Source organism: Leopardus geoffroyi, chromosome D1 (genome assembly GCF_018350155.1).
Source record: "Leopardus geoffroyi isolate Oge1 chromosome D1, O.geoffroyi_Oge1_pat1.0, whole genome shotgun sequence".
NCBI classification, from domain to species: Eukaryota; Metazoa; Chordata; class Mammalia; order Carnivora; family Felidae; genus Leopardus; species Leopardus geoffroyi.
The window spans coordinates 39,791,727-39,816,019 of NC_059329.1; the positions used below are offsets into that span (position 1 = coordinate 39,791,727).

Here is a 24,293-nt window from a genome sequence, read left to right on the forward strand (position 1 = left end):
GCCCACTGTAAAGGCAGAACTCCAAGGTTAACCTGAGATAGAATGACACAGCTCAGCTCACAGACGGAAGAATTTGCATACAGTCATCTTGAGAGCACTCAGAGGTGTCATCTGTTTGCTTTGTTTCTTCCTGCTAGGCAGTGATCTTTTTGAAGATAGGACTAGGGCTCTCTTATCCGTCTTCCCAGTGCCTTCCTAGTGGGCACCATTTCAGCCTTAATTATTTATTGAACGTTTACAACGTGTCAGACACATAAGTCTCTGGGATAGGGCTGGCTTGCGGGTGTGCAACTAGTATAATTGCACAGGGCCATGTATGCAGAACAGCACTTGGTTTAGTGCTCTGCTGTCCACCACCCTGCAATTCTTAACTTTATATTTGAACTTTTAGGACCACTAGGACAATGGAGCACGTGCAGGATCAGAGGCCGGAGGTGCATCGGGCATGTCCACCACCACCATTCCTTGCTACTTCACTCCCATAATGCATTTGTGAAGCCCCAAGAACACAGAAATCTAGTGGACCCACCATCTGTGGGAGTTCAGGGAGACAAGACTTAAGGTCCCCGGATTCCATAGTGTTGGTGTTGCATACATCAAGAAGTAAAAAAAAATATGTTAGTTTTGTGCAGTTTCCACTGTTCTGGTAAGAACAAAATACATGTTTGTATGAGCTACAAAATACATATTGTGAAATTTAAGCAATTCTGCATACGAGTTGACTGTTCTTTCATCTGTATTTAAAACTGGCACTGCACGATAGAAGAAGTAAAACATGCTAATAATTTAAATTTAAAAAATTTTTAATGTTTATTTATTTTTGAGAGAGAGACTGAGCGCAAATGGGGGTGGGGGTGGGGGGTGGGCAGAGAAAGAGAGACAGAGACACAGAATCTGAAGCAGGCTCCAGGCTCCAAACCGTCAGCAACAGAGCCCAATGCATCGGGCTTGAACTCACGAACTGGGAGATAATAACCTGAGCCGAAGTCCGATGCTTAACGGACTGAGTCACCCAGGCGCCCCCAAATTTTTATTTTGACATTAAATAGCAAATTTCTATTAACAAATGAATACTAACATGCTGTTATAATTAATAGAAAGTTGATGCTATTAGTTGAAACACCGTGACAAGCCAAAGGAGATACTAGAAGAAAGGAGAGAGCTTACTTTTTAGTACCTTTAGTGGCGCTTCGCCCTGCTGTTTGAACAACGGAGCCTGTATTTTTACTTTGTACGGAGTCTCACAAATTACATGGCCAGGGCTGCTCCCAAATATGACAGCGAGTAACACGACCATACCTGTCGTGGCGTTTCCAAGTAGTTCACAGACTTGTGGAAATGCCCGCCTACCTAAGGGATTCGACTTTTATGCCTGGAATTTTTCAGTATGTAGAGAGAAACTGTGTAAAGAGATCAGTTTACCTTCAAGGTCTGTTCAATCCTGAGACCACACTGACTCTACGAGACTAGGCAACTTTACGGGTCTATCATATGATACAAGAGATCTGAAAGTGGACACACCAAACCAGCTCATTCCTTTTTGTAACTCCTCTAGGAGAAAGAAAAAAACCACCCAAACTAGACTAGTTGAAACTGTTTTAACACTCAGTAGCCGTTCGGGGAATGAAGTCAAACACCCAGAAGAAAAAAACAATCCACCGCTGGTGTCTCTTGCGACACGTTGCCCAGCTCTAGGAGGCTGACCCTCAGTTTGGAGGGAAAGAGTGAGCTAACAAAACAAGTCCAAAGGTGGAGAGGGGAACCGGGTGTGCAATGGAGTAACACCGGCTTCCAGTACAAAGGTTACACATTTTGAGTCACGGTCAAGGCAGGGGTCTGTCACAGTTTCACACAGAAGAGATTTCTGAAGACAGAAGTAGATCTAACAAAACACAGCCGGCACCACACTCACCTCCACGCACACACCCCCGACCAGGCTTTAGGAAATCAGACGGCGGCTCAGCAAATGCGAGACACCGGAAACAGATCAGGCTGAGTGGCTGCCTCCTGGCAGTTCACACCCACTCCGAAAAGTTGACCCCATTTGCCGAAAAGTTCTTGGCTATTCCATTTACCTATTCAGTTAGCCGAGCCAACTCCCGAACCCCGAGAAATGCGTCTGTCAACCCCGCCTCCTCCGCTTTAGGGAGCTCAGGCACCGCCCACCCCAATCGCCCCGCCCCTCGCGGCGATCAAAATGGCGCTCCCGCATCTTGCTGCTTCCCACCTTTCACGTTCCTCGTGGCGTAAAGTGTTCTCGCGAGATTTCGGGCCCACTATTAGCTGGGTGGTGCGATGGGCCATCCTTTTCTTTCGAGAGGCCGTGGAGGTAGGTGGTCCTCTGCGCGTTGGGGTGCTGGCGGTCAGGAGGTTGCCGGATGCGGACCTCCGAGGCCTGGGTTGCTCAGCCCGTGCCGAGCAGGCGCTCCTGGTGCAAGTCATTTGCCAGTTTGCGTGGGTAGGAAGAGGACGTGATCGTCCGGGCCTGGTGAGCGAGGGAGGAGCTAGGTTTCCCCGGGATCCTCGCGTTGCTCGGCAGGTTGCAGCCACAGCGCAGAAGGCAGGCCCTGAGGGTGGTGGGCTCGCGGCTGTGGGCCTAGTGGCTGGATGGCGGCCCACACCTACGCGTTTGTAGGCGTGCTCCGTTGTATGTTAGTGAAGTTGTTAAAATTAAGTATTACGGGCGAGCACACGTTTTGTTAATCTTCGTTAAGTTGCGAGGTAACCATTTCTGACGCCATTTTCCTTGCATGAGGTTGGGTGCTTCCCGGAGACATTCTGCTCGAAGGTCAGGCATAGTGAGTGGTTGAAGGGGTTGTTACCACCACGCAAGAGCGCTGGATCGTGGGACGGAAGCGACACTTAGGAGTGCTTTCTTTAGAAATTTATTTTAATGGTTATTTTTGAGAGAGAGTGTCGAGTAGGGGAGTGGCAGAATCGGGAGACAGGATGGGGCTCGAGCGCAGGAACGGTGAGATTATGACCTGAGCTGAAGTGTACAACCGACTGAGCGCCTCAGGGGCCCCAGGAGTGCTTTCTAAACCGTTTCCGAAAAAGTGGTTTTTGAGTTAATGCCACTGTGATATTTAAAAGGCAGATTTAACCTCCGGTATATCCCATCAGTGCCATTGGACCCAATTTTTGTTAAATTGCTGTTTTTGAGCAATTCATGAATTCGTAGATTTTGCATTTTGAAAATGCAAAGCTGCAACAAGACATATCCTGAAAATTACCACAAGTCCGTTGGGTATTTTGCAGATACAAGATCTGTGTGACTTTAAGGATTTGCTGAGTTGAGATACTTTGCCATTTAATTCTAGGATTCCTTTCTTCCTTACTCAGTTGTCCTTCCCAAGTAAAGACTAAACACAAGAGCGGAAGAATGTAGGCATCACCTATGGGGGAGATGAGGTAGCAAACTAATAAGACAGTTTTTGCTTTGTTATTGTAAGAGCTTCCAAGGAGATTAAAACAAGAGAGATGAAAGGCACCATTGTGTAGTCTGTTAGCCTTTCCTTGAAAAGTTTGAGAATTCAGGACTTATCAGGAAATCCTATATGCCAAGGTAGAAATTTCACAGTGACTTGGAATCACAGTATGAATGAGAAGAGGCTACAAATAAAAAATGAGGCCAGCGGTTTGGATTGACAGAGTAAATCGTGGGGATTATTTCTCCTGATACACTGAGGCAGCATTGCCTCTTGCCTTCGTATGTAGTTTTTCCTGGGAGTGCTCATCTGCTCTTAACAAATGGCTTTTTGGCTATTAACGGTGTGTTAATACTTGCACACAATATGGCTAGTGAATTTACATTCTGTATTACGGGAAGATGTTTAATACTTTTTTTGGAAATGTACTATAATCTTATTCCACTTGGATAGATTGAGAAGACACAACTGAAAGATGGAAACCATGAATTCACTTTCTAGATTTTAGAATTTTTGATTTGAAATGGATAGTTCCTATATAAAAATATTAAAGGCCTTGTATTTGATTTTTTCCTTAATTTACATAAAGTGGCATTATCTGACTACGTGAAATTTTGTTTAGATAATAGCTGTTTATGTTAGCATTCGTTCGGAGAAGCCACATCATGTTTGCCGAGTTGTCGGAAATCTGAAGCAAGTAATAAGTGATGAGTAATTTGGAGAGGGGCTTGGAGAATACATAACAGGAATGAATTCTCTGAACCCTATAATGGCATCTGATTCAGCTGTGGAAATTGAAAATCACAGGTAAGTGCTTTTTAAGTTTTTTAATCAGCCATTACTAGATTTTTATCGCAAAGCTGACTAAATTTGATGGTAATGTTTACTGTATTTGAATTACCTAGTAAGCAGTAAAGGTAATTTTCAAGAATTAGAAAAGAAAAGGAAAACCTGTTACAGGTCTTTGGCTTGTTTATATAATTAACAGTGGGACACATTCTTAACCAGGGAAGCAATACTCTTGGCCAGTTTGGTGTCTCTTCCTGACGAAATTACTCCTACAAACGGGCAATGGACATCAGTGGGTGATCTTGCTTAAAAATTACTTTGTGATACTGCACATTATGGAGAATGCTGGCATGTACATGTATATATATATATATGATGGAAATATCTAGTTAACAGGGAAATGAAATGGGCATTTATACTGTATTCAAGTCAACTGTTTACTTTGTTCCTCTAGTTTTATTTAGAGCAAGTTCTAGCAGTAAACAAGACCATCTTTGGAAATTAATATTCTTTCTTTTGGAAGATCATTTTTTGGTAAATGCTATGAGATCATGGCACTATAGGCCATTTTCAGTAGTTAGAACGAAATAGTTGGCTTAGTACTGAGCCCATCTTTTTAAAAATTATTCTGAACATGTTTTCCTGCTTTTGGTCTGTGGAAGAAAAGTGTGTTACAGTAATCAGTATTCAGTAATACAAGAGGGTGTGATTAATTTTTCCCCTTTTTTTTCCAGTGATAATTCTTCATCTGGTAGCAGCTTATTTAAAACTCAGTGTGTCCCTTCCTCACCTAAACCGAGGCAAAGAAACCGTATCAGAAAATTTGTTTATTCACCTGAAAGTGTTCAAGCAAAGGATTCCTCTAGTGACTCATCTTTAGAACCAAGACCATTGACTTTAAAAGCTATTTTTGAAAGATTCAAAAAAAAGAAACGTAAAAAGAGGAAATACAAGCCAACAGGAAGACCAAGGGGAAGACCAAAAGGAAGAAAAAATACTAGACGCTCCCAAATAAATAGGAAACAAGTTAGAGACAAAGGATCTGGGTTCCCATTTTTAGAATCAGAGAATGAAAGAAAACCACTACCTTGGAGGAAGATTTTAACCTTTGAGGTCAGTATTTTATAAATGTGGATACACATAGCCAAAATGCCTGAAATGATTTGTTGGCCACTTTTAAGTGCCCCCCACTTTTTTGTAAAGTTTATTTTTTTAAATGTTTACTTTTGAGAGAGAAAGAGCATGAGTGGGGGAGGGACAGAGAGAGAGGGAGACATAGAATCTGAAGCAGGCTCCAGGCTCTGAGCTGTCAGCACAGAGCCCTACGCAGGGCTCGAACTCCTCAACTGTGAGATCGTGACCTGAACTGAAGTCAACTGCTCAACCAACTGAGCCACCCAGGTGCCCCTGTAAAGTTTATTTTTGAGTGAAGGAGCCCACAAGCGAGCTGGGGAGAGGTATAGAGAGGAGGAGAGAGAATCCCAAGCAGTCTCTGCTGTCAGTGGTGAGCCAGAAAAACGTGGGGCTCAATCTCAACATTTGCCAGCCCCGTTCCAGGGAGTTTGACAGAAGCATTCCAGGAGATGTCTGGATTTAGATTTCTCTAGAACTTAGCCCTGCTTGATTTAGGATAAATAAGGTCAGACACTACTTTGCTTTCAACTGTATCTCTTTATTCTTTTGGTAGTCTCTTCCAGAGTTAACTACTTGTGTTTGTAGGTGACGAAATGTGTAAGGAATTCATGTCTGATATTGGCACAGCTATAAGCATGGTCTTTCCCTTTACTTGAACAGAGTTAAGACTTGTGGTTCTTGTTTTTTATATTCCATTCCCAGAAGTAGTTTTCACTGTAGAAGTTACCTGCAGTCGGTCTTAGGCTTTCTAGCAGTAATCTACAGCCAGTCTCCCATGACCTGAGCCTAAATCCAGAATTAGATTCTCAACCAACTGAGCCACCCAGGCTCCCCTTGGTGGCCACTTTTAGAATTGAGATGTACCTGGAACATAAAATCTGCAACTTTGTTAATACTCTTCTGTACTAACTGCCACTTCAAGACCACAACCCATCCTTTAGCACAAATACCACTTGGGTTCCTGGGTGGATTCTTCACTGGTCTATTCAGTGAACATATCCATATATGAGGTGTTTCAAGGCTGTTGATATAAAATCACTTGATTTAATCAGGCCTTTAAACATTCCTAAAACTGAAATGATTCCCAGTGGTTTTATGGTAACCTAAGCCAAACCTATCCATACCTTCCATGTGCAGTGGCTTTAGAATAGGCCATTTTCTTCTGATACCAAATACTCAATTTCTGATAGAACTGCCCAACAGTTACTTAGCAGTAAACTCTCAAATATTTTAAATGACTGCATAATTCATAAGCCTCTTGCTCTAGAGTTGATGATATATTTGAAAGAATATTCTCCAAGCTTTTGTTTTAAGCTAATTCTCTTATAGAGATTTGTTTCTTTGGGAGCTTCTAAAGACATTTTTTAATGCAAACAAGATTTGTGCTTAGGTTTTCTTGGTATACCAACGTAGGTAAATTTGATAATGTGCTAGGTAGACCATGAATTCCTTTTAAAACCAGCATCTGGCATATGTGGTCCACATATGGCAGAGTAACTAAATCAAGATCATATAAGAGTTTTTAGCAGAGGGATCCTTTCTATTTTGGAACATAAGGCATCTGCTGAGTCAGGAAAGTTTTTTATTTTGTGAGGCCATTACTTACAATACAGCGTTTTTATGTAGCAAGCAGTGGCAAGAGGATTTTTCAACTACCTTGAAAAGCTGAAGTATGAATACTACCTCAAGGAATCCTTGAAACAAATGAATGTTGGTGAAGATTTAGAAAAAGAAGACTTTGACAGCCGTAGATATAAATACTTGGATGATGATGGATCTCTCTCTCCTATTGAGTCAGAGTAAGTTTACTCACGTGAAATAATTTTGGTCATAGGTTTTGTCGAATTAAATGTTTCTGAACTTTAATGTTCCATATCATGCTATCAATTTGTTTATATTTTACAGTAAATCATTTGGGTTGGTAGTTGAGCTATGAGTTTGGCACATGAGACATCCATTTTGGGGTGTTACACATGATACCGTAAATTTTCTTTCTAATTAGTATTGATGTTTCAGTTGTACATCATGATAGTATACTACTAATGGGTTCTAGAAGTTTTTGTCATCTGAGTGAAGATATATTTTAATGTTACAGAGCAGAGGATGATCTTGCAACAAATCTTGAACATGATGACGAATGTGATATCAAATTGGTGGTAAGTGACATCTTTGTCTCATTTCGTCTTAGAATAGCAGTTGGTACAGGAAGAATTTATTCTACTAGTTACTATCTTCGATTCTGAATTTAGTTTTTGAAAAGCTTAATAGATTTGGTGCAGGAAATAAAAATAGGGATTATTTGGATACTTAACCTGGTGAGAACATGGGCTTTTCAGTAATTGCTATTAGGATGTCTAGTGAGGAAAAGAAGCTGAATTTGGATTTTTAACATTTAGACCGTCCTCAGGTTTTTTCAGTAACCTAGAGTTAAGTTATGTGGGATAACAAAAGTAGTAAAATTTAGTTGTTGCTTAATATGGATGTTTTTTATGCAGGACCATAATTATTTCATAGTAAGTTCTGAAGTACCAAAGAAGAAGAATGTGTATTTAGAACAAGAGGAATATACTGAAGAAGGAGCTGTGTCTAGAAGGAGAACATCAAGGTCCAAAAACATTGGACAGAGGATAGAATGGCCTGAAAAGGAGATAGGAATATGAATGTTGAGGTAAACAGCACAGAGAAAAACAGCTTTTCGTAGAAAATAAAGATGATAAATGCAAATATATATGTCAGTGATAAAAATGAATCTAAGGAGAAAATAAAAAGAACCTGAACAAATTAGTGAAACTCTGAATTATCAGGAAAAGCATTTTAAAGCTGTGGAATTGTTTACATGTAGAAAAGAATTAAGGCTTGCATAGCAAAAATAATCACCTGATAAATAATAAACAGGATCCTACTGTTTTTGCCCATACTTTGTTTCAGAGCAAGAGCTTAAAGGTGTCATTTTGAGCAAAGAAGTATGGAGATTATCTCCTGAAAACTTTATTATAAATGTAATCACTAATGATTGACATCTCCTCAGGATACCTGAAGCCGTTTTTATCCCAGTTTTATTCAAAGACCTTTAGTGTCAAACGTGTTATTGTAATAAGAACTTCCTAACTACCTAGACTGTGTCAACTACAATTTTCTTCTCATCACCACTGTATATTGCTGATTATGCCACTAAATATGCTGTATTGATTGCACTTGTGCTTGTTTTTGTTCAGTTTTGTGGACAAAGACTTAGACAAGTGCAGAAAATAAATCCTCTTTTGCAACCCAGAACTCATGGCTCAATATGAGTTTTGATACATGTAAGACGGAACAAGATCCCTACAACCAACTAAAGTGATGGTGGGGGGTTTGATAAACTTGAAAGTTGGTTTCAGGACTGTAGAATGACTAAAGCACAAGACAAAAGGGAATTCTCAACTATGGTGAATTAGTATTACGATTTTAATGTTGACATAAAACAAAGATGCCTTCTTGTTGTAGGCTTTTCATTTGAGAGCACAATGTCTGGACTTAAAGGTATGTCTTCTGCTTTCAGTGAAGGAATGTCTTTTGGTGAATTTTTGGATCAGATTTGTTTAAGTGTACTTTATCAGATAATATAAACCTCTACAGGTTTCATTGTTGAAAGACATTTTCCCAGTTTTAATTTGTTTATGACGTGATTTCAGAAAAAGATTTTAGAGTTCATACATTTTATAGTGACAAATGAAAGCTTTACTTCACTTGCAGGAAGGGGTCCCCAAACTGTAACTTAGGTTATGGCAATAATCAGAATACAGGATATTCCCACTTTAAGCATCTATGTTAGCTTAAACTAATGCATAATCTAAAATGAGGTTTAGGACTTAATAGTGTAATGTTAGAAATGATTACACGAGATTTCCTAAATCTGAATGATGGAAAGGTTAATTCACAATCATCCAATTTGTTTTATTATCTTCCAGGGATTCCTAAATGGGAAGAACATAAGTACAGCCATATTAATATTTTCCTGAAATTTTTTAAGTCAAATAACTATCGTTCTTAAAATGAGGCAGAATCTTAAACATTTTGCTGTAATCCTGGGAATTTCATTGGAGTTTGTAAAAATCAAGACTTTAGACATGGAAATCTTTTTCCTTTGGTGGTTCTAGAATAGCTACTTGGTACTTTGCATGTCTGTCTCAGTATACACTCTTGTAACCAACCATTCAGAAAATCCTTATCATGCGATTAAATTATGGAATAAGTTTGTTGTAAATAGGATGTTTGGCTTTTTGCACAATTTTGAACTCAGATTTAGAGCAGATCACAGGTCTAATTGTTTTCTTGTGGAATCTTCAGTTTTAAAACTGTAAACAGTGGTTGAGGTCTATCCCGATGGGGCTTTTTCTGTAGACCTACATCGTTGGAAACGCCTCATAGAGTATATGTGTGGTTTCCTTTATTCACAGAACTATGTGTTAGATCTGTGGGAAAGAACTACAAGACATCTGTCTGCTAAAACATTGAAAGACCTAACGGTCATATATTTTAAATCTTAGGTATTGGAGTATCCCAAGAATCTGTATAGTTCAGGGCGTGCTAGTTTAGGTAAGTTTTTGTTGGGGACAGTGTAATCTTGGGGGCACCGTTACAGTTCACATGATGAATTTAACTGTTCAACTGCTGAATGATTACAGACATGAACTAAAACTTGATTCTGACGGAGCTGACGATAGCTTAAAAAAAAAAAAACCCATGATTGTCAATTTGGATGCTAAGCACCTATTTTAGATTTTAATCACACATTTAAATTGTTCTTAATCTTTTATTTGGTATTTTATCTGTAGGGGTGAATATGATTTGAACTCATTTACATTTAGAGGTAGGTGGAATGTTTAATTTTTGTTGAAATTTATTAAGAATTCAAAAGTACTGAAAAAAAATGTGAGTTGTGAGTACGGTATCCCATTACTGTTGTGCCTCGTAGTTATTTGGGTATGCCACAGAAGTATTAGATCTTAGGGTGCCTAGGTGGTTCAGTCAGTTGAGCAGTCCGACTCAATTTTGGCTCAGGTCATGATCCCAAGGTCATAGGATTGAGCCTTGTGTCAGGCTCTGCACTGAGCGGGGAGCCTGCTTGAGGTTTTCTTTCTTTCTCTCCCTCTGCCCATCTCCCCCACTTGTGTGTTCTCTAAAATTAAAAAGGTATCGAGATCTTGGCAAAGGTACTTGCCATGATATTTATACACCGAATTGGACAAACTGAGGAGACTGCATGTCTAGGGAATAACATGAAAATGCCCCCTCCCGTCTTGTATCCTTATGAAACCATTGCTGTGGTTCATCCTAATAACCTGTGTATTTGTATATGTTACAGTACGGATATTGAATTTAAATTCTGCCTAATAGCAATCTGAGAAGCCACAGTCTTGATTTCTAATGCATCATTTCTTTTAGTATTTGATTTAATAGTTCCATATGTATAATACAGAGACAGGATAAAGATAATGGGGACTAGATTTATAATTTCAGATGCAGTTAATGTAGTTGCCTCATTGGAATGATAATTAGGAATAAAAGTCAAATTACGTATTACAAGAACTTAAATCTCTAGAGATAAGTTTCTCAGTGGTATTGCAACCTTGAAGTACAGGGGTTTACAATTCAGTCATGATTGCACTGCATGGTATCTGCATTCAGCAGCTTGTTCCTGCTGGGTGTTCAAAGGACAGTGCAATATCAATTCAGTATCTGGCATCGTTGGTTTTCTTGGCTTCGTGCATGTTAAACCTGGTATTTTTATTGAAACAATATTCCTATAGTTTTTCATATTACTGAATTTGAGATCATCTTTGATAGGAACTAATGCTTCTTTTTTTCTAGGGTGTTTGAAATTGAGAACCAGGGGTCCATCTAGTCTGACCCTAAACATGTAAGGCTTTCTATTTCTGTTGCTTCTGGTGGGTGCTTTTATTGCTAGCAAACAGCAGGACTTCTATACGGAATCAGAAACCTTTGTATAGCTTATACATAAGCTTGAGAGGAAATTTTTAAAAGCCTCATTCATTCTAAGGTGGAAGTGGGCACTATCATTCATGGTGTCCAGGAATTGTTAATGTGGCTACATTGAGACACAGGTAATGCTTGCATCACAGCAAGTTTATTGCAGTGGTGACAATGAGACCTGTAACATTTTCTGCTAGGCCTATGGAGTAGAGTGGAAGTAACGAGACTTTCCCATATTGGAAGCAATTAAGGGATAACAATTTTATAGATCATTTGCCAAAACAGCAATCAGTGTAATTCTTAAAACTTGATTTCTAGGGCCCTAAAGTAAAAAAAAAAACTGGATCCCAAAGATTGCAGGTAAGATTTCCCCTCAGGTGCCCAATCTTACAGGAATTGAAAGCTTTTTCTTTTATAACACTTCATTAATGTTCTTAATGCTTTGGTTTACCTAATTTTGGCAACAGCTAATCCTGGTGGTTTATTGTATCCTAATTAAAAAAAAAAACAAAAAAAAACCCCTAGATATTAACGTGTGTTTATACAACTTGCCAGTGATTTGTGATGTTATGATGATGGGCAAAATGTTCAACTGCTCTGACTGGGCTGAATGAAAGTAGCCTTTCTGAACATCCATCTAAATGAAATCTGGGGGACACTGGATGGCTCTGTCAGTTCAGTGACTTCAGCTCATGACCTCATGGTTGGTGTATTTGAGTTCGGGCTCTGGGCTGATAAGCGCTGAGCCTGCTTGGGATCCTCTATCCCTCTCTCTCGTGCCCCTCCCGCACTGGCATGTTCTTTCTTCCCAAAGTAAATACAATATTTAAAAAAATAAGTGGGGGCGCCTGGGTGGCTCAGTCAGTTGAGTGTCCAACTTTGGTTCAGGTCATGATCTCGTGGTTCATGAGTTTGAGTTCCGCGTTGGGCTCTGTGCTGACAGATCAGAGCTTAAAGTGTGTCTCCCTCCTCTTGGCCCCTCCCCCCCCCAAAAAACATAAAAAAATGGAATGCGTTGAAAAATTAATTATTCCAACTCTGCATTTTTAAGCCTGGAAATTTCAATACGTATTAGTTCAGAACTGGGTATCCGGCTACTTTGGAACCTAATTAGAACCACATTTTGAGAAATTTAGTCTAAACTTTAAAATCGTCCATAGGTGGGGAATTCCTGAAGTATGTCCATATTCGAGTGGAGATTAAAGAAGCCCAAGGGAAAGAACTCTGGCAAGTTAGTTCTTTATCTTATCTTTAATGGTATAATGGTCATTACCAAGGCTTTGAGAATGTAGTTTCTCATTTGCTGTGGACATGACCATAAAAAATTTTTCCACTAGGCTTGCTTTCTTTATGCTACTTTGCTAGCGTTCAGCCTATTGGGAACATTTACAACAGCCATATTTCAAATTCTCATCTGACCATACATAGTATTTTGAATGGTGCATGCCTAGATCTCTGTTGTTACTAGTAACTGGGCAACTTGTAATATTAATAATAGATCTAATAGAGGGAGATTGGCTTTATTTACAGGATCATCTCTGGAAATGGAGTTTTACTTTTCTATTCCTTTTCTATAGGACTGATGGTGACAACTGTGGATTGAACAAAAGCTCCTTTTAAAAGGTATGTACACATTTGAAAAAACTTAAAGGTCTAATTTATAGGTCATTTCAAAGAGGGCTTGTGGGGCTAAAACCAAGAGCCCTTAACGCTGTGACCAGATATCGAAGTTCTCCATAGGATATAATAGTTACTCAGTGTTGCTATGTTTTCCTGAGGAGATACAAGATTTAGCTCCTTTACAGCCATGTGGGAAAGAAATGTCTCCCAAATTTAACCAATGTATACTCTCGTTCTCAGGGCTATTTTGAAGAACGTGATTCTGACTCGGAGGAACGACGGTGCTTGGGAGTGGAAGGAATCCCATGTTAAAATTCTTAAATAAAAATTTATTCACTTTAAATAACCTATGTTACACATAATTTAAACAAAGAATCTTTACACATTTTGTAGAAAGTCAGCATGTATTTTTGGCTCGAAGTTTCTCTAGTGTTTTCTGTGGAGGGAATAGAAAAATGAAATTAACAGTTGCAGTGCCCTAGACCTGGAAAGATTATAGGGGGCCTCACTCACCTTATGAAATTCTTTTGCCCTTGCTCGGTTTTGGGCATATGCATCTTGCTTTGCTTTCTCTTCCCTTTGCTGTTTCACTTCAGCTAACTGATTGTATAATCTGTAAGAAATTTAATTCTTAACATATTCTTCGTACTCTCACTTAAGGAATGTGAGTAACCACACATGACACAAACATATACATACCTTAAAGCCCTTTGACGCATGAGGGCTTGTGCAGTCTTTCTGTCTTCAGGAAGTGACACTCTGACCTTATTCACACCCTTCAGGCGACTCACAGATGAGCCTGAGCAGAGAATAAGTGATCTGGCAAATATTACCCTGCTATATGCTCTTTGTGAGAATTGGTGCAAATGTGGGGAACATACCTGTTGGTTTCTCCTTAGCTGTTTTGATCTGAGATTTCTCAGAAAAGTAAATCTTATTCTTTATTTCTTTCTGTCTCTGGGAAGATCTCTCTATAAATGATTTTTTCCTCTTTACAAATGCTTCTTGTAAGCTCCCAGGTATAGCTGTAAACTTCGGCAGCGTTTCTGTTTAAAGATGAAATTGAAGCTTATTTTTAGCTCATTGACACTTTTGTGCTGGCAGTCTACGAGATTGTGGGGAATGTGAAGGCTGAGAGGTTGAGCAGGGGACCCTTTCAGGTGCTCAAGGCATACCTGCCGAAACTGCCACTGGCTCCTCCACACAGTGTTCTGATACAACTGGATAATCTGAGGTTTCTTTTTCTGATACAAGAGGCAGAAATTCATTCACCTAATTGCAAGTAAATCATAGATAAAATCATAGGTAAATGATCTTCCACTAACCTTAACAGTTTCTAAACCCCTGGTTCCCTTTGGTAGAGGGAGATTTGCTGTTTGGGGGAGATGGGAAGTTGAATGCCTATTCTCAATCCCCAAATACAGTGTAGGAATCTGCGTCCAATGAATTTAGTTCCTATTCTGCTTTCACCGCTTTGTGTGGTTTCTCACATCTAAATGGCAGGGCTGGAGTTTTCTGGGAAGGGAAAGTCCTTAATAAATGGTTCTATTCCTATTAAAATGCTTTACGCTCCAGCTCTGTTAGAGAATGGCTTTTGCCCAGCCTCCTCTAGCCCAAAGCTTTTTTCCTCACCTGATTCTTGTCAAGTGCTTCTCTACCACTTCTGCATCTGCACTTCTTGTCTGCTGCCTCCCCATTACCCTTCTCAGTAATCATGGAAACAAATACTAGGTGTGGAACTATTTTTCTAAGATGAATTCTCTAATTCAGCATCAGGCTACAAAAACATTAGTCCTGCCACGGTAGTAGCACGTACAACCTGGGACTTTGGTAACAGGGCAACTTAATACACTGAAACAGTTGATGGGTGGTGACTTAGACTTGCTCAGTTTCCAACTGTAGTTCTGTTGTAATCCATGAATTCATCTATTCTAACCTTTACAGCAGGATTTCCTCCAATGACTACCTTCTAAGAATTGAAGTGAGCCCCATAGGAATGGTCCGCTTGCAGTGGAGAAAAGTACAAGGAACCTGCAGCTAATAGGACTATAAATCTGTTGTACTCAAGTTGATAATTTGAAAATAAACTTGCAATAGCACTTATTCTGTATCCCCGTTAGGTCTGATTTACTTATGTATCTTCTAGAGCTTCTCTGTGCCTCAGAACTTCCTACATCTTTCATTGGGGGATGGAAGGCATGAGTTTCAACCCCTCTAAGCCCTAATGAAATCTACAGCATCATAAATAATTCCTTATTCTCAGCTGTGTGCTGCTGTGTAAATGAAGTGTATTCACATTAAAGGGAGCTATGACCTTTACCTGAAAGCTGCTTTTTGCCTCATTTTCTTTCTTTTCTTCTAGGGTTAAGTTTGCAAACTCCATTTCAGCAATACTGATATCACTGGTGCTTACTAATGTAAGCTCTGGCTCTTCCATTATACCATGTCCAGACTCTGTCAACTGTGTGACAAAATTGAAAAAGAAACCATATTCAAAGTCACAGCCTTGAAATAGTAAAAATGTAAAAGTGATGTACATTGACAATGTGGTGCCTCCCCTATCCCAACCCACTTTTAGAAATACTGAAGACTCTGGGGATGGGCAAAATGTCTGAAGATAGCTACTGCAAGAATTATAAGCCCAAGTGTTTATATTATAGGGCTGATGCAGGTTGACAGGCAGCCGTGCAGAACCTGAGGGTGTAACTGACCTATCTAAAGGAGCAGGAGCTAGTGGACTGTTCTCAAACTACATCTTTAGAGGGAAGTATCCAACTACTGAGTAAGAATCTGCAAAAGAACACCCCAAAAGGAACAAAATATCTGTGACCTAGAGGTCACTATTGCTCTCAATCTGTATTACATGTTCATCTGTGGAAGGACGATACTGAAAGGTAACACTCAGGCGACCGGAGTTGAAACCAAGCAGATTAATACAATGAAGTGCCAAGAAATTCCACACTGAAAGTGCTGAAGCATAGGCCAAGCTATTCCTCAGGGAAATGAGAGGGGATATGTCGATTGGGAGCAGACCGGTTGTAAAATTTAAAGGTCAGCTTAAAACTTGAGCTCAGAACCTGCTTGGAATGCTCTGTCGTCTTCCTCTCTGCCCCGCCCCCTATGTGCCCTCTCACTCTCAAACTTAAAAAAAAAAAAAAAACTTGAAATTTGGCAGTTTGCTCATTTCATTGGAGATTTCCAATGATTACATGATTGACTAGCTCAGGAATGTTAAGTAGCTTTGTTGCTTCTAAATTTGTTTCAAAAGTCTTCCTTGGAAATGAATTTATTTCCACACAACACAGATTTCACTTACCCACATTGGAATAGAGCTCTGTAATGATCCAGAACTTAAAAAGAGCTCTGATTGTGCTAGTTGAGAGAGGTTTCTTAGGATTTCTGGAGTTTCTGCTTTAGCTGAATTCTCAAAATACTTTTCATTCTGAACAGAATATGGTGCTTGAACTGAAGTTCCCATCTCCACTGTTCTCAGACACAACTGTGAATCGATTTCCTCTACTTGTGAATTTATATTTAAAACCCCGCAGGTTTCCTTTTTGCCTCCATTGAGTCCTTGACTTTGTAACATTGTATCAATCCCTCTTTCTGATAGTTTTTCAGTGCCCAGTGTTTCTTCTCTGCCTTCTGGTTGGGCTTTTATTGAGCATTCACTAGAGGTAGAACCACAGGGAGTGCTATGCTGTAGATTTAAGTGATGAAATACATTAGCCTCATCAGATGACCTGAAGCCTGAATTTTGTAAACTTCCTACACAGAGCTGGAAAGGAACACTTTTTTTCCTATTTTGTAATTCAGTCTGTGCAGAGTATGTCTGATTTTCCATGCTTTGGGAAGAATCTCTTGCTTCAATGCTAAAAATACTTGGTAGATCAACATGCTGGCTCCCCTCCTGTGAAGAAAATTCTGGCAGAAGCTGTTGAAAAGACTGTTCAGAGCCTGTAAGAAATAAGTTAACCATAATTACATGTTGTAAAACCTGGATAACAGTTTGAGTAAATAATGAATTCAGCTTACTTCCTACCACTTGGGGAGTGAAAGCTGATGTATGTATACGTGAATAGAGAACGAAAGGATGGTCACAGTGATTTTTAATAACTCCACTGCTCATACCATGTATTTTCTCCCAGTCTAATAAAGAAAATATGGTTATTAGATATGCTGAGGACTTTTCCCTCATTAAGAGAGAATACCGATTTTAATAACAGACTAAATGCGCACATATGTACCTCATATATAAAAAGGTGTGCATATGTGTGTATACACAAAATTTGTACAAGAAGTATTTTTTTTTTGAAAGACCAAAAGCGTGAGCAGGGAAGAGGGGCAAAGGGAAAGAGGGAAGGAGAAGAGGCCGACAGAGACAGAAAGAGCGAGAATCTTAAGCAGGCTCCACACAGGGCTCTATCTCATGACCGTAAGGTCATAACCTGAGCTGAAATTAAGGGTAAGACACTTAACCGGGAAGCTTTACTGGCCTGTATAAAAAGTCTTATAAGGATACTTAAACTGTTAACTGGAAGGGCTGACGTAAGGAAGTTGAGGAACAAGAGGCAGTGCTTTTGCTTTTATCAAATTCCATACTGTAAAAATGCAAACTGAGCATTATTACTCCTGTTACTTAAACGGATACACAGAGAAACAGAAGTTGTAACACTGGGGATTGGCGAGCGCAGGAGTGGAGACATACCAAGACCTGCCAGGCACAATTTCCAAAGAAAATGGATGTAAACCATGGAAAAAGTATTGGAGTTTCTTTAACTTTTTCTAACTTAATCATACACACCCTCAGTAATGTTTTCTGTAGCAAAAATCTGAGCTGCAGCATGAGCCAAGTGAGGGTCAGGTTGCTGGTTCGGGCTTGTGTTAGAAGGATTCAGGCTGGTTCTCAGCGCTGTAAAGGAAGCTGTACTTTTGGATGAAACGGTAGTACGGTGGCTTTCCCATGAAGAATCAGAGTTCTGACGAAAACAACAGAGAAAGGCTGAAATACTGATTATGTATTACCAACCGAATCAATAATCATGTTCTTATGATACTACTCTTCCTTAATTACCACTTCTCTTTCACACTAGTAATTTGACTATTTAAACCCATTCTTCCATTTCAGTCAATATGAAAGAGGCTTTTTAAAAAAAGATTATTTAGAAAACAAACTGCAAATTAACCAGATAAGAGTTTAGAATATGATGAGATCGTCTTCTAAAAGCAGGAACTATTATGTAAGGACAGCCGGGGAGGTCAGGGTATGGGAGCAAAAGACCTGATTTGAATCTCAGTTGCTGTACTATGTAGGAAGAGGCATTAATTTTGAAAAATCAAAAAAATAAAATAACAGGGACACCTGGGTGGCTCAGGGAGTTAAGCATCCGACTCTTGATTTTGTCTCAAGTCATGATGTCATGAACCGTGAGATCGAGCCCTGCACTGGGCTCTGCAGTGACAGTGAGGAGCCTGCTTGGGATTCTCTCTCCCTCCCTCTCTTTCCTCCCCTGCTCTTTCTCTCAAATAAACTTAAAAATATTAATAACAAATGACAATAAAAATGTTCTTGAGCATCTTATGGATTATAATCCTTAGCTGGAGATAAGGCTCACAGGACAAAATTCTAGTGCAGCTGGTTTTCAATCCTGGTTCCACATTAGAATCACTTGGGAAGCCTAAAAAAAAAATCCTGATAATCTAAAGCACTCCTGGAGATTCTGATTTAACTGTTCTGGGCACAGTCCAAGCACTGGGATTTTTAAAGACTTTCCACAGGATTCTAATCAGCAGCCAAGGCTAAGAACCACTGTTCTGCTCTAACAGAAGAAAAACTTTTTGGAAACTCACAGCAATGAAGCATCTACATTACTTTACCTGGTAAAAGTCTCTGCTGTCTTGAGAAATCCCAGAGTATGATGATAACATATCAAAATCTGGATGTGGTTCTAAGGGTTTAAATAGCTGATGATGCAGATTCGGAAAAGTGTGTTCCAATTCCGGAAAGTCAAGGTCAACTGTTAGAATTTTGAGAAAAAAAGATAAAATTTAGTTTTAGGTTAACTCCCAATTCAACAAAATTCTTTCCATTTTTTTTCATTACCAGTAGATGCTTTTTTTTTTTTTTTTTCCCAACGTTTTATTTATTTTTGGGACAGAGAGAGAGACAGAGCATGAACGGGGGAGGGGCAGAGAGAGAGGGAGACACAGAATCGGAAACAGGCTCCAGGCTCTGAGCGTCAGCCCAGAGCCTGACGCGGGGCTCGAACACGGACCGCGAGATCGTGACCTGGCTGAAGTCGGACGCTTAACCGACTGCGCCACCCAGGCGCCCCACCAGTAGATGCTTTCAAATTAAGTCCTATCATCATGTCCAACATACAAAACATGAGGATACTCAATGACCAAAACCTTTTGACAACATTTCCATTTTTACTAGTTCTAAAGTAAGAGGTTAATAATTAGGAGTAAGAAGCCATTATGATCACTGTTTTGCTATAAGCTTTGTTATTCTCAGTTCATTTTAGGATCAATGATTTTAAAAAAGAAAAAAAGTGTCCAACTTTGGCTCCGGCCACAATCTCACAGTTCGTGAGTTTGAGTCCTGCACTGGGCTATCCGCTGTCAGCAAAGAGCTCACTTCGGATCCTCTGTCGCCCCCTTCTCTCTGCTCCTCCCCTGCTCGGGCTCTCTCTCAAAAATAAACATTAGAAAAAAAGAAAAAGAAAAAAATCCTTGTTCACTGTCCTGGGTGTTACTATGGGTCAGGCATTGTACTTCATGTGTATCATTTTGTTTAGTCTTCAACATCCCTCTTTTAGAGAAGATGAAAGAATAACAAGCAGCCTGCCCATGGTGTCACAGCTAAAAATGATCACACTAGGACTCAATGGTCTCATCTGTGGACTCCTTTCTCAATACTGGCAATAGGGCCTCAGCTGTTAGAGCTAACTTTGCAATGGTAACGGAAGATTTGTTGATCTCTTCTATATGTTCTTCAGTCGGATATGTCCCAGATCCCCTCTTGCACTAAATGCCCTGTTTGCCGTGTCCATGTCATAACTGCTGCAGCAGTCCATAAAAACATAAAGTTCAGGGCGCCTGGGTGGCTCAGTTGGCTAAACGTCTTGACTTTGGCTCAGGTCACGATCTCACGGTTCGTGGGTTTGAGCCCCACATCAGGCTCTGTGCTGACAGCGCAGAGCCTGGAGCCTGCTTTGGATTCTGTGTCTCCTTCTCTCTCTCTGCCCCTCCCCCGCTTGGTCTCCCTCTCTCAAAAAATGAATTAACATTAAAAAACAAAAACATGAAGCTCAATCACTCCTTCAAACTAAAAGGATGAAAGGTTATATACAAGTATTGTTCAAAATCATTTTACCCCGCAAGTCTGTCTTCTCAGTCATCAAATTTGCTTCATTTATGTGCTTTTCCATCATCTGCTGAAGGTATGTCTGACCAGATGTGAATTTTTCCACTGCAGGCAACACAGGTTTATGAACTTCCCCAGGGTCCTGCCTTTGATAACTGACTTGTGATGCAGGAACTACAGAACTTAATACATTTGTTTCCTCTTCTTTAGCAGTGGTACGTTCTTGTTCCCTGTGGTTCGATGCATGCTCTGAAAATGACCCTGAAAATTGAGTTTAGGGAAAATATTTAATGGCTGGGCACTTCCTTAGAGACACATTTTGGGAGGCCCAACAATATATGTTGATAAGGGAGCAGGGCAATGAAGAAATCTGCTCAGATAGATTTCCACTGAATGGGAAAATATGACCATGGAGCAGATAATTGTCAAAATGTAGTTGGAGATCCACAGAGCATCTCTGTGGGTCTGCAGGCCTGTGACTTCCAATCATGGTTAGAGTATCATACTGCCCAATATTCTGTCAGGCATGAATAGTTTACTCCTGAGATTTAAAGAAACAATCCCTCTCAGCACATTGGGATGATCTCTCAATGTTTGCTCTCACCAATCTATCAAACTCCACTGATGCTGGTCCTTCAATTTATTTACAAACATTTTGACATTATTACCTGCATCTGTAAGGCTCAAATCTGTGTTTTCATAACTTAAAAAGCTCCCAGTAGAAACAGTTATTGATGATAATGGCTCATGATAAATCTCTTCTGTTTCAGCCTAAAAATTAAGGGGAACATTAGACTACAATGTAGGAAGTAATAGCTAGAAAAAACTCAAATCAGTAACAGTTCTCTTTTAGCAGTTATCAATTCTGAGCTCAGATCAAGTGTAGAAACCTTCATAGCTGTAAAGGTCAGTACTAAAACCTTTTCATCATTGCTCAGAACTGATTAGACTTTCATACACACACGTATCTCCTCCACCCCATCCCTATCTCATTCATCAAGTTCTCGGTTATATACTATCACCTTTACACACACACACACACACACACACACACACACACACACGCACGCACACACACACGCACACACACACACACATGCCAGACATAGGCCCTTACTGTTTGAAATTACTTTTGCTTCTCAGAACTACAGAGATCATGCATCAGATAGACTGGAAAGTCTTCTGATGCTCAGATTTGGCTATTTTCATCATTGATCCACTTCAGGAAGAGTAGATCTCAGAGAACACAGACTTTAACATTTCACAACTTGTATAAACTAAAGACAATGTAAAACCAAACAGGTCTAACAATGGGGTACACATTAAGACATTACTAACATTACGTGGCTTCACAGGTGGACTCAGATATGTATGTTCTTCCTCCACAGCATAATTTAATATTGCATTATTCTCAGTCACAGCCTCCTTGACCTTGACTGAAATGGAGGGGAGGGGAGAGAATTTAGACTATTACAAATCAAGTTCTTAGCACCAAAGGACATCATTTCTGTTTTCCGACAATTTTCTTTCATAGTTTGCTTTGTAAGATTGCCTTATCTTAGACCAAAAAAACCCCAAAACATTCATTTTATTATTCATTAAAAACATTTCCTAGTCATCTTTTCCCTGGAAAACTGTACTTGTTATTACTCTATGAAAAATAGAAAAGTGCTAGTATGATGGGAAATGCTTTTGTTATTAAGTAAAGAATATTCTATCATGAATACAAGATGATCTCAAAGTTGAGAAAAATGCATATAAAAAAAGACAAAAACATCAAAATGCAACAAGTGGTAGGAAAAAGAGGAATTTTACTTTTGGTGCTTTCTAAAATCACAGTGAGCACATACTGCTTTTATTATGAATGATTCTTAATTATATTTGATGTATTAAAAATATATAAACATTATTTTGCCTCACTTGATAATTCAGGTATTCTGAGTTAATTTCTCTCTTACTCCAAAAGAGTTGATGAGAAAACTGGCCAAAGCGTATAGTCATCTGTGGCTCTAAAACAGAATAAAATTAAAACTGTGCCACTAAATACATAAACTTTGTGTCTCATTATAACCATGATTTTATTATAAGATATCATACTCATTAACAGTATGTTTCTTAAATGTTTGTGTGAGAAGTGTGTTCTAAAAGATAACCCAGGCCACACATGCATATTACTCATATACTCATAATATTTATATTATGGATAATGAAGCAGAAGCAAAGCTAATACCAAATATTATAATAAGTACAATCTGTTCTTAAAAACTTTTTTATTCTCTTCTAGTTCATTAAAAAATATATCATTGTGACCTAACTGTTCTAACCAATAAACTGTTACTCGGTTTCTTCAATACACACTACAATTTTCAGTAAAGAAACTAAGATATGGTGAATTGCAGGGTAAGTTGTTATTTTTTTCTTAGGCAGCTCATTTCAAAAGCTAGTTGGGAGATAGGAAATTAATCTGCAGTTTTTCAATTCATAATCACAACTCTACACGGATACCAAGAAGACTCCCCAAGAGGGAGGATTTGGGTACTGGTAAGAGGTGAAAAATTAAAATGAGAAAGCAACAAGGTCAGAGTAATTAACGATGTTGAAGAATTCAATGGACAGGTCCCCAAAGGCAGTTGGCAGAGAAAAAAGGGTCACTGGTTTGTCCCCGATAGACGATAGACGGGGCCCATGATGAGATTACTCAAAAAGGGAAGTAGCATCACGAAAGCAGGGTAATGCCTTAAGCAGAGTAATCTTCCCATGCTACCCAAGAATTTCCTGCTTTCCTTCAGAAGCAAAGCCCCGTTTCCTGCTTTCCTACAAAAGCAAAGTCTACAGAGCTTGAAGTTAGTGATCCCACTTAACCTACTAAAGAAATTAAGGCAAGGTGATGAAGACCTGGATAAAGAGGAAGGGAGGGAACAGAGAAGAAGTAGAAAGCTAGGACCTTCTTTTCTAAGACAGAAAAGATCTGAATCCAGGGAGGATTATAAGAGAAAAGCAGTCCCTGAGAGCTAGGAGCTGACCCAGCACTATCACTGAGGCCTGGGTGTTCTGTTAAACATGAGGAATTTCATGGTACCAACAGAAAAGGCCATTCTGTGACTATGATGGATCAAGACAAAAATCAGGCCACTGGTATGCATGTCTAAACATAAACAAAACCATGAGTATTATCCAAACCATAAAAATGATCAAGCATCTCTTTGCCATGGCCTGAATTATTCGAGACAGAAAGTGTAATTTTTATATATGTTTAATCTGTCAGACATAGTTAAGAATGATAATTTAGAGGGCTGTCTGGGTGACTCAGTTGGTTAAGCGTTTTGGCTTAAGAGTCTTAACTTTGACTCTTGATTTCGGCTCAGGTCACAATCTCACCGTTCATGGGTTAGAGCTCCCGTGTCGGGCTCTACAGTGACATTGTGGATCCTGCTTGGGATTCTCTCTCTCTCCCTTTCTCTCTGCCTCTCCCGCGCGTTCTCTCTCAAAACGAAAAACCTTGGATAATTTATAATAAAGGCAATAGATGCTCGTTACGATTTCAAAAGTTATGAAGAAATAAAATTCTTCCTTTTCCTACCATTCACAAGCAACCACTTACTGCACTTTGGTGTTTTCTCTCTTGCCTTTTTTTTTTTCTGAGTAACTGCTGCTTCTTTACTAAGCGTAGTTTTCATAAGCCTTGCACCATCATTCCTACCTCCTGGATAAGTTTTTATGGTACCCAATAGTGGAATTGCCATTGCTTCTTGATAACATCCAATACTCATAAGCAAGGCCCATTTCCTTAAAGCCTCCCCCAGATCACCAAATACAGGCCCGAATCTTACGGTAAGTCCTTTCTAATACCTGTCCTGAAACACCTCACAGCTCCCTGTGCTGGGCTTTCTACCTCACTGCAACAAGTCAGAACATTCCACTTTGTTCAACTATGGCTATGTTCCTGGTCCTCTTTGGCTAGAGGATGCTTGCGGGTAGAA

At 39.6% G+C, this 24,293-nt stretch overlaps 3 protein-coding genes and 10 non-coding genes across 31 annotated transcripts in view; 9 read left to right on the top strand and 4 right to left on the bottom strand.

Moving 5' to 3' along the window:
* CD1H11orf54 (chromosome D1 C11orf54 homolog) overlaps window positions 1–2,319 on the bottom strand; it is a 22,250-nt gene extending 19,931 nt beyond the window's left edge. For 2 of the 6 annotated variants that reach the window (XM_045483635.1, XM_045483632.1), the window contains exon 1: window positions 1,913–2,069. The gene's annotated coding sequence lies outside the window, so the exon portion shown is untranslated. The other 4 variants (XM_045483633.1, XM_045483631.1, XM_045483634.1 and 1 more) reach the window with 4 other exon arrangements.
* Window positions 2,216–12,499, top strand: TAF1D (TATA-box binding protein associated factor, RNA polymerase I subunit D). Of its 6 annotated transcripts, none has more exons than XR_006713931.1 (9): window positions 2,216–2,329; window positions 4,051–4,235; window positions 4,952–5,330; window positions 6,978–7,150; window positions 7,447–7,507; window positions 7,847–8,019; window positions 8,835–8,870; window positions 11,678–11,684; window positions 12,485–12,499. XR_006713931.1 is itself a non-coding variant. In XM_045483638.1 (8 exons), the coding sequence occupies exons 2-6, from the start codon at window positions 4,177–4,179 to the stop codon at window positions 8,009–8,011; spliced, it is 837 nt and encodes a 278-aa protein (XP_045339594.1). In that variant the 5' UTR covers window positions 2,216–2,329; window positions 4,051–4,176; the 3' UTR covers window positions 8,012–8,019; window positions 10,166–10,200; window positions 11,202–11,243. The 6 variants fall into 6 exon arrangements, 3 of the variants coding, with proteins under 3 accessions (XP_045339594.1, XP_045339595.1, XP_045339593.1); XR_006713929.1 differs by lacking the exons at window positions 8,835–8,870; window positions 12,485–12,499 and adding exons at window positions 9,878–9,926; window positions 11,202–11,250 and having other exon boundaries at window positions 11,643–11,684; XR_006713930.1 differs by lacking the exons at window positions 11,678–11,684; window positions 12,485–12,499 and adding exons at window positions 9,878–9,926; window positions 11,202–11,243.
* Window positions 8,542–8,668, top strand: LOC123602833. Its single transcript, XR_006714600.1, has one exon. It is a non-coding gene; the product is annotated as a small nucleolar RNA SNORA40 (small nucleolar RNA).
* Window positions 9,698–9,828, top strand: LOC123602829. The gene has a single exon (XR_006714596.1). It is a non-coding gene; the product is annotated as a small nucleolar RNA SNORA18 (small nucleolar RNA).
* Window positions 9,972–10,044, top strand: LOC123602841. The gene has a single exon (XR_006714608.1). It is a non-coding gene; the product is annotated as a small nucleolar RNA SNORD5 (small nucleolar RNA).
* Window positions 10,994–11,131, top strand: LOC123602818. The gene has a single exon (XR_006714585.1). It is a non-coding gene; the product is annotated as a small nucleolar RNA SNORA8 (small nucleolar RNA).
* LOC123602821 lies at window positions 11,374–11,513 on the top strand. Its single transcript, XR_006714588.1, has one exon. It is a non-coding gene; the product is annotated as a small nucleolar RNA SNORA1 (small nucleolar RNA).
* Window positions 11,887–11,959, top strand: LOC123602816. Its single transcript, XR_006714584.1, has one exon. It is a non-coding gene; the product is annotated as a small nucleolar RNA Z40 (small nucleolar RNA).
* Window positions 12,500–12,587: 88 nt separating the features above from the next.
* Window positions 12,588–12,712, top strand: LOC123602827. Its single transcript, XR_006714595.1, has one exon. It is a non-coding gene; the product is annotated as a small nucleolar RNA SNORA32 (small nucleolar RNA).
* A 274-nt stretch (window positions 12,713–12,986) lies between these two features.
* On the top strand, window positions 12,987–13,113 carry LOC123602819. The gene has a single exon (XR_006714586.1). It is a non-coding gene; the product is annotated as a small nucleolar RNA SNORA25 (small nucleolar RNA).
* A 139-nt stretch (window positions 13,114–13,252) lies between these two features.
* Window positions 13,253–24,293, bottom strand: part of CEP295 (centrosomal protein 295) — a 56,823-nt gene continuing 45,782 nt past the window's right edge. For 7 of the 9 annotated variants that reach the window (XM_045483621.1, XM_045483622.1, XM_045483623.1 and 4 more), the window contains 11 exons: window positions 21,652–21,749; window positions 20,982–21,084; window positions 20,323–20,574; window positions 18,822–18,961; window positions 17,749–17,923; window positions 16,261–16,901; window positions 15,265–15,405; window positions 14,120–14,216; window positions 13,826–13,990; window positions 13,644–13,743; window positions 13,253–13,557 (listed from right to left, as the gene is read on the bottom strand). In XM_045483621.1, coding sequence (XP_045339577.1) covers window positions 13,371–13,557; window positions 13,644–13,743; window positions 13,826–13,990; window positions 14,120–14,216; window positions 15,265–15,405; window positions 16,261–16,901; window positions 17,749–17,923; window positions 18,822–18,961; window positions 20,323–20,574; window positions 20,982–21,084; window positions 21,652–21,749 — 2,099 coding nt within the window. In that variant the 3' untranslated portion in view covers window positions 13,253–13,370. Of the gene's footprint in view, window positions 13,558–13,643; window positions 13,744–13,825; window positions 13,991–14,119; window positions 14,217–15,264; window positions 15,406–16,260; window positions 16,902–17,748; window positions 17,924–18,821; window positions 18,962–20,322; window positions 20,575–20,981; window positions 21,085–21,651; window positions 21,750–24,293 lie in introns of those variants that run through there. The other 2 variants (XM_045483620.1, XM_045483624.1) reach the window with 2 other exon arrangements.
* Window positions 21,180–21,249, bottom strand: LOC123602831. Its single transcript, XR_006714598.1, has one exon. It is a non-coding gene; the product is annotated as a small nucleolar RNA U2-30 (small nucleolar RNA).
* LOC123602832 lies at window positions 21,451–21,530 on the bottom strand. The gene has a single exon (XR_006714599.1). It is a non-coding gene; the product is annotated as a small nucleolar RNA U2-19 (small nucleolar RNA).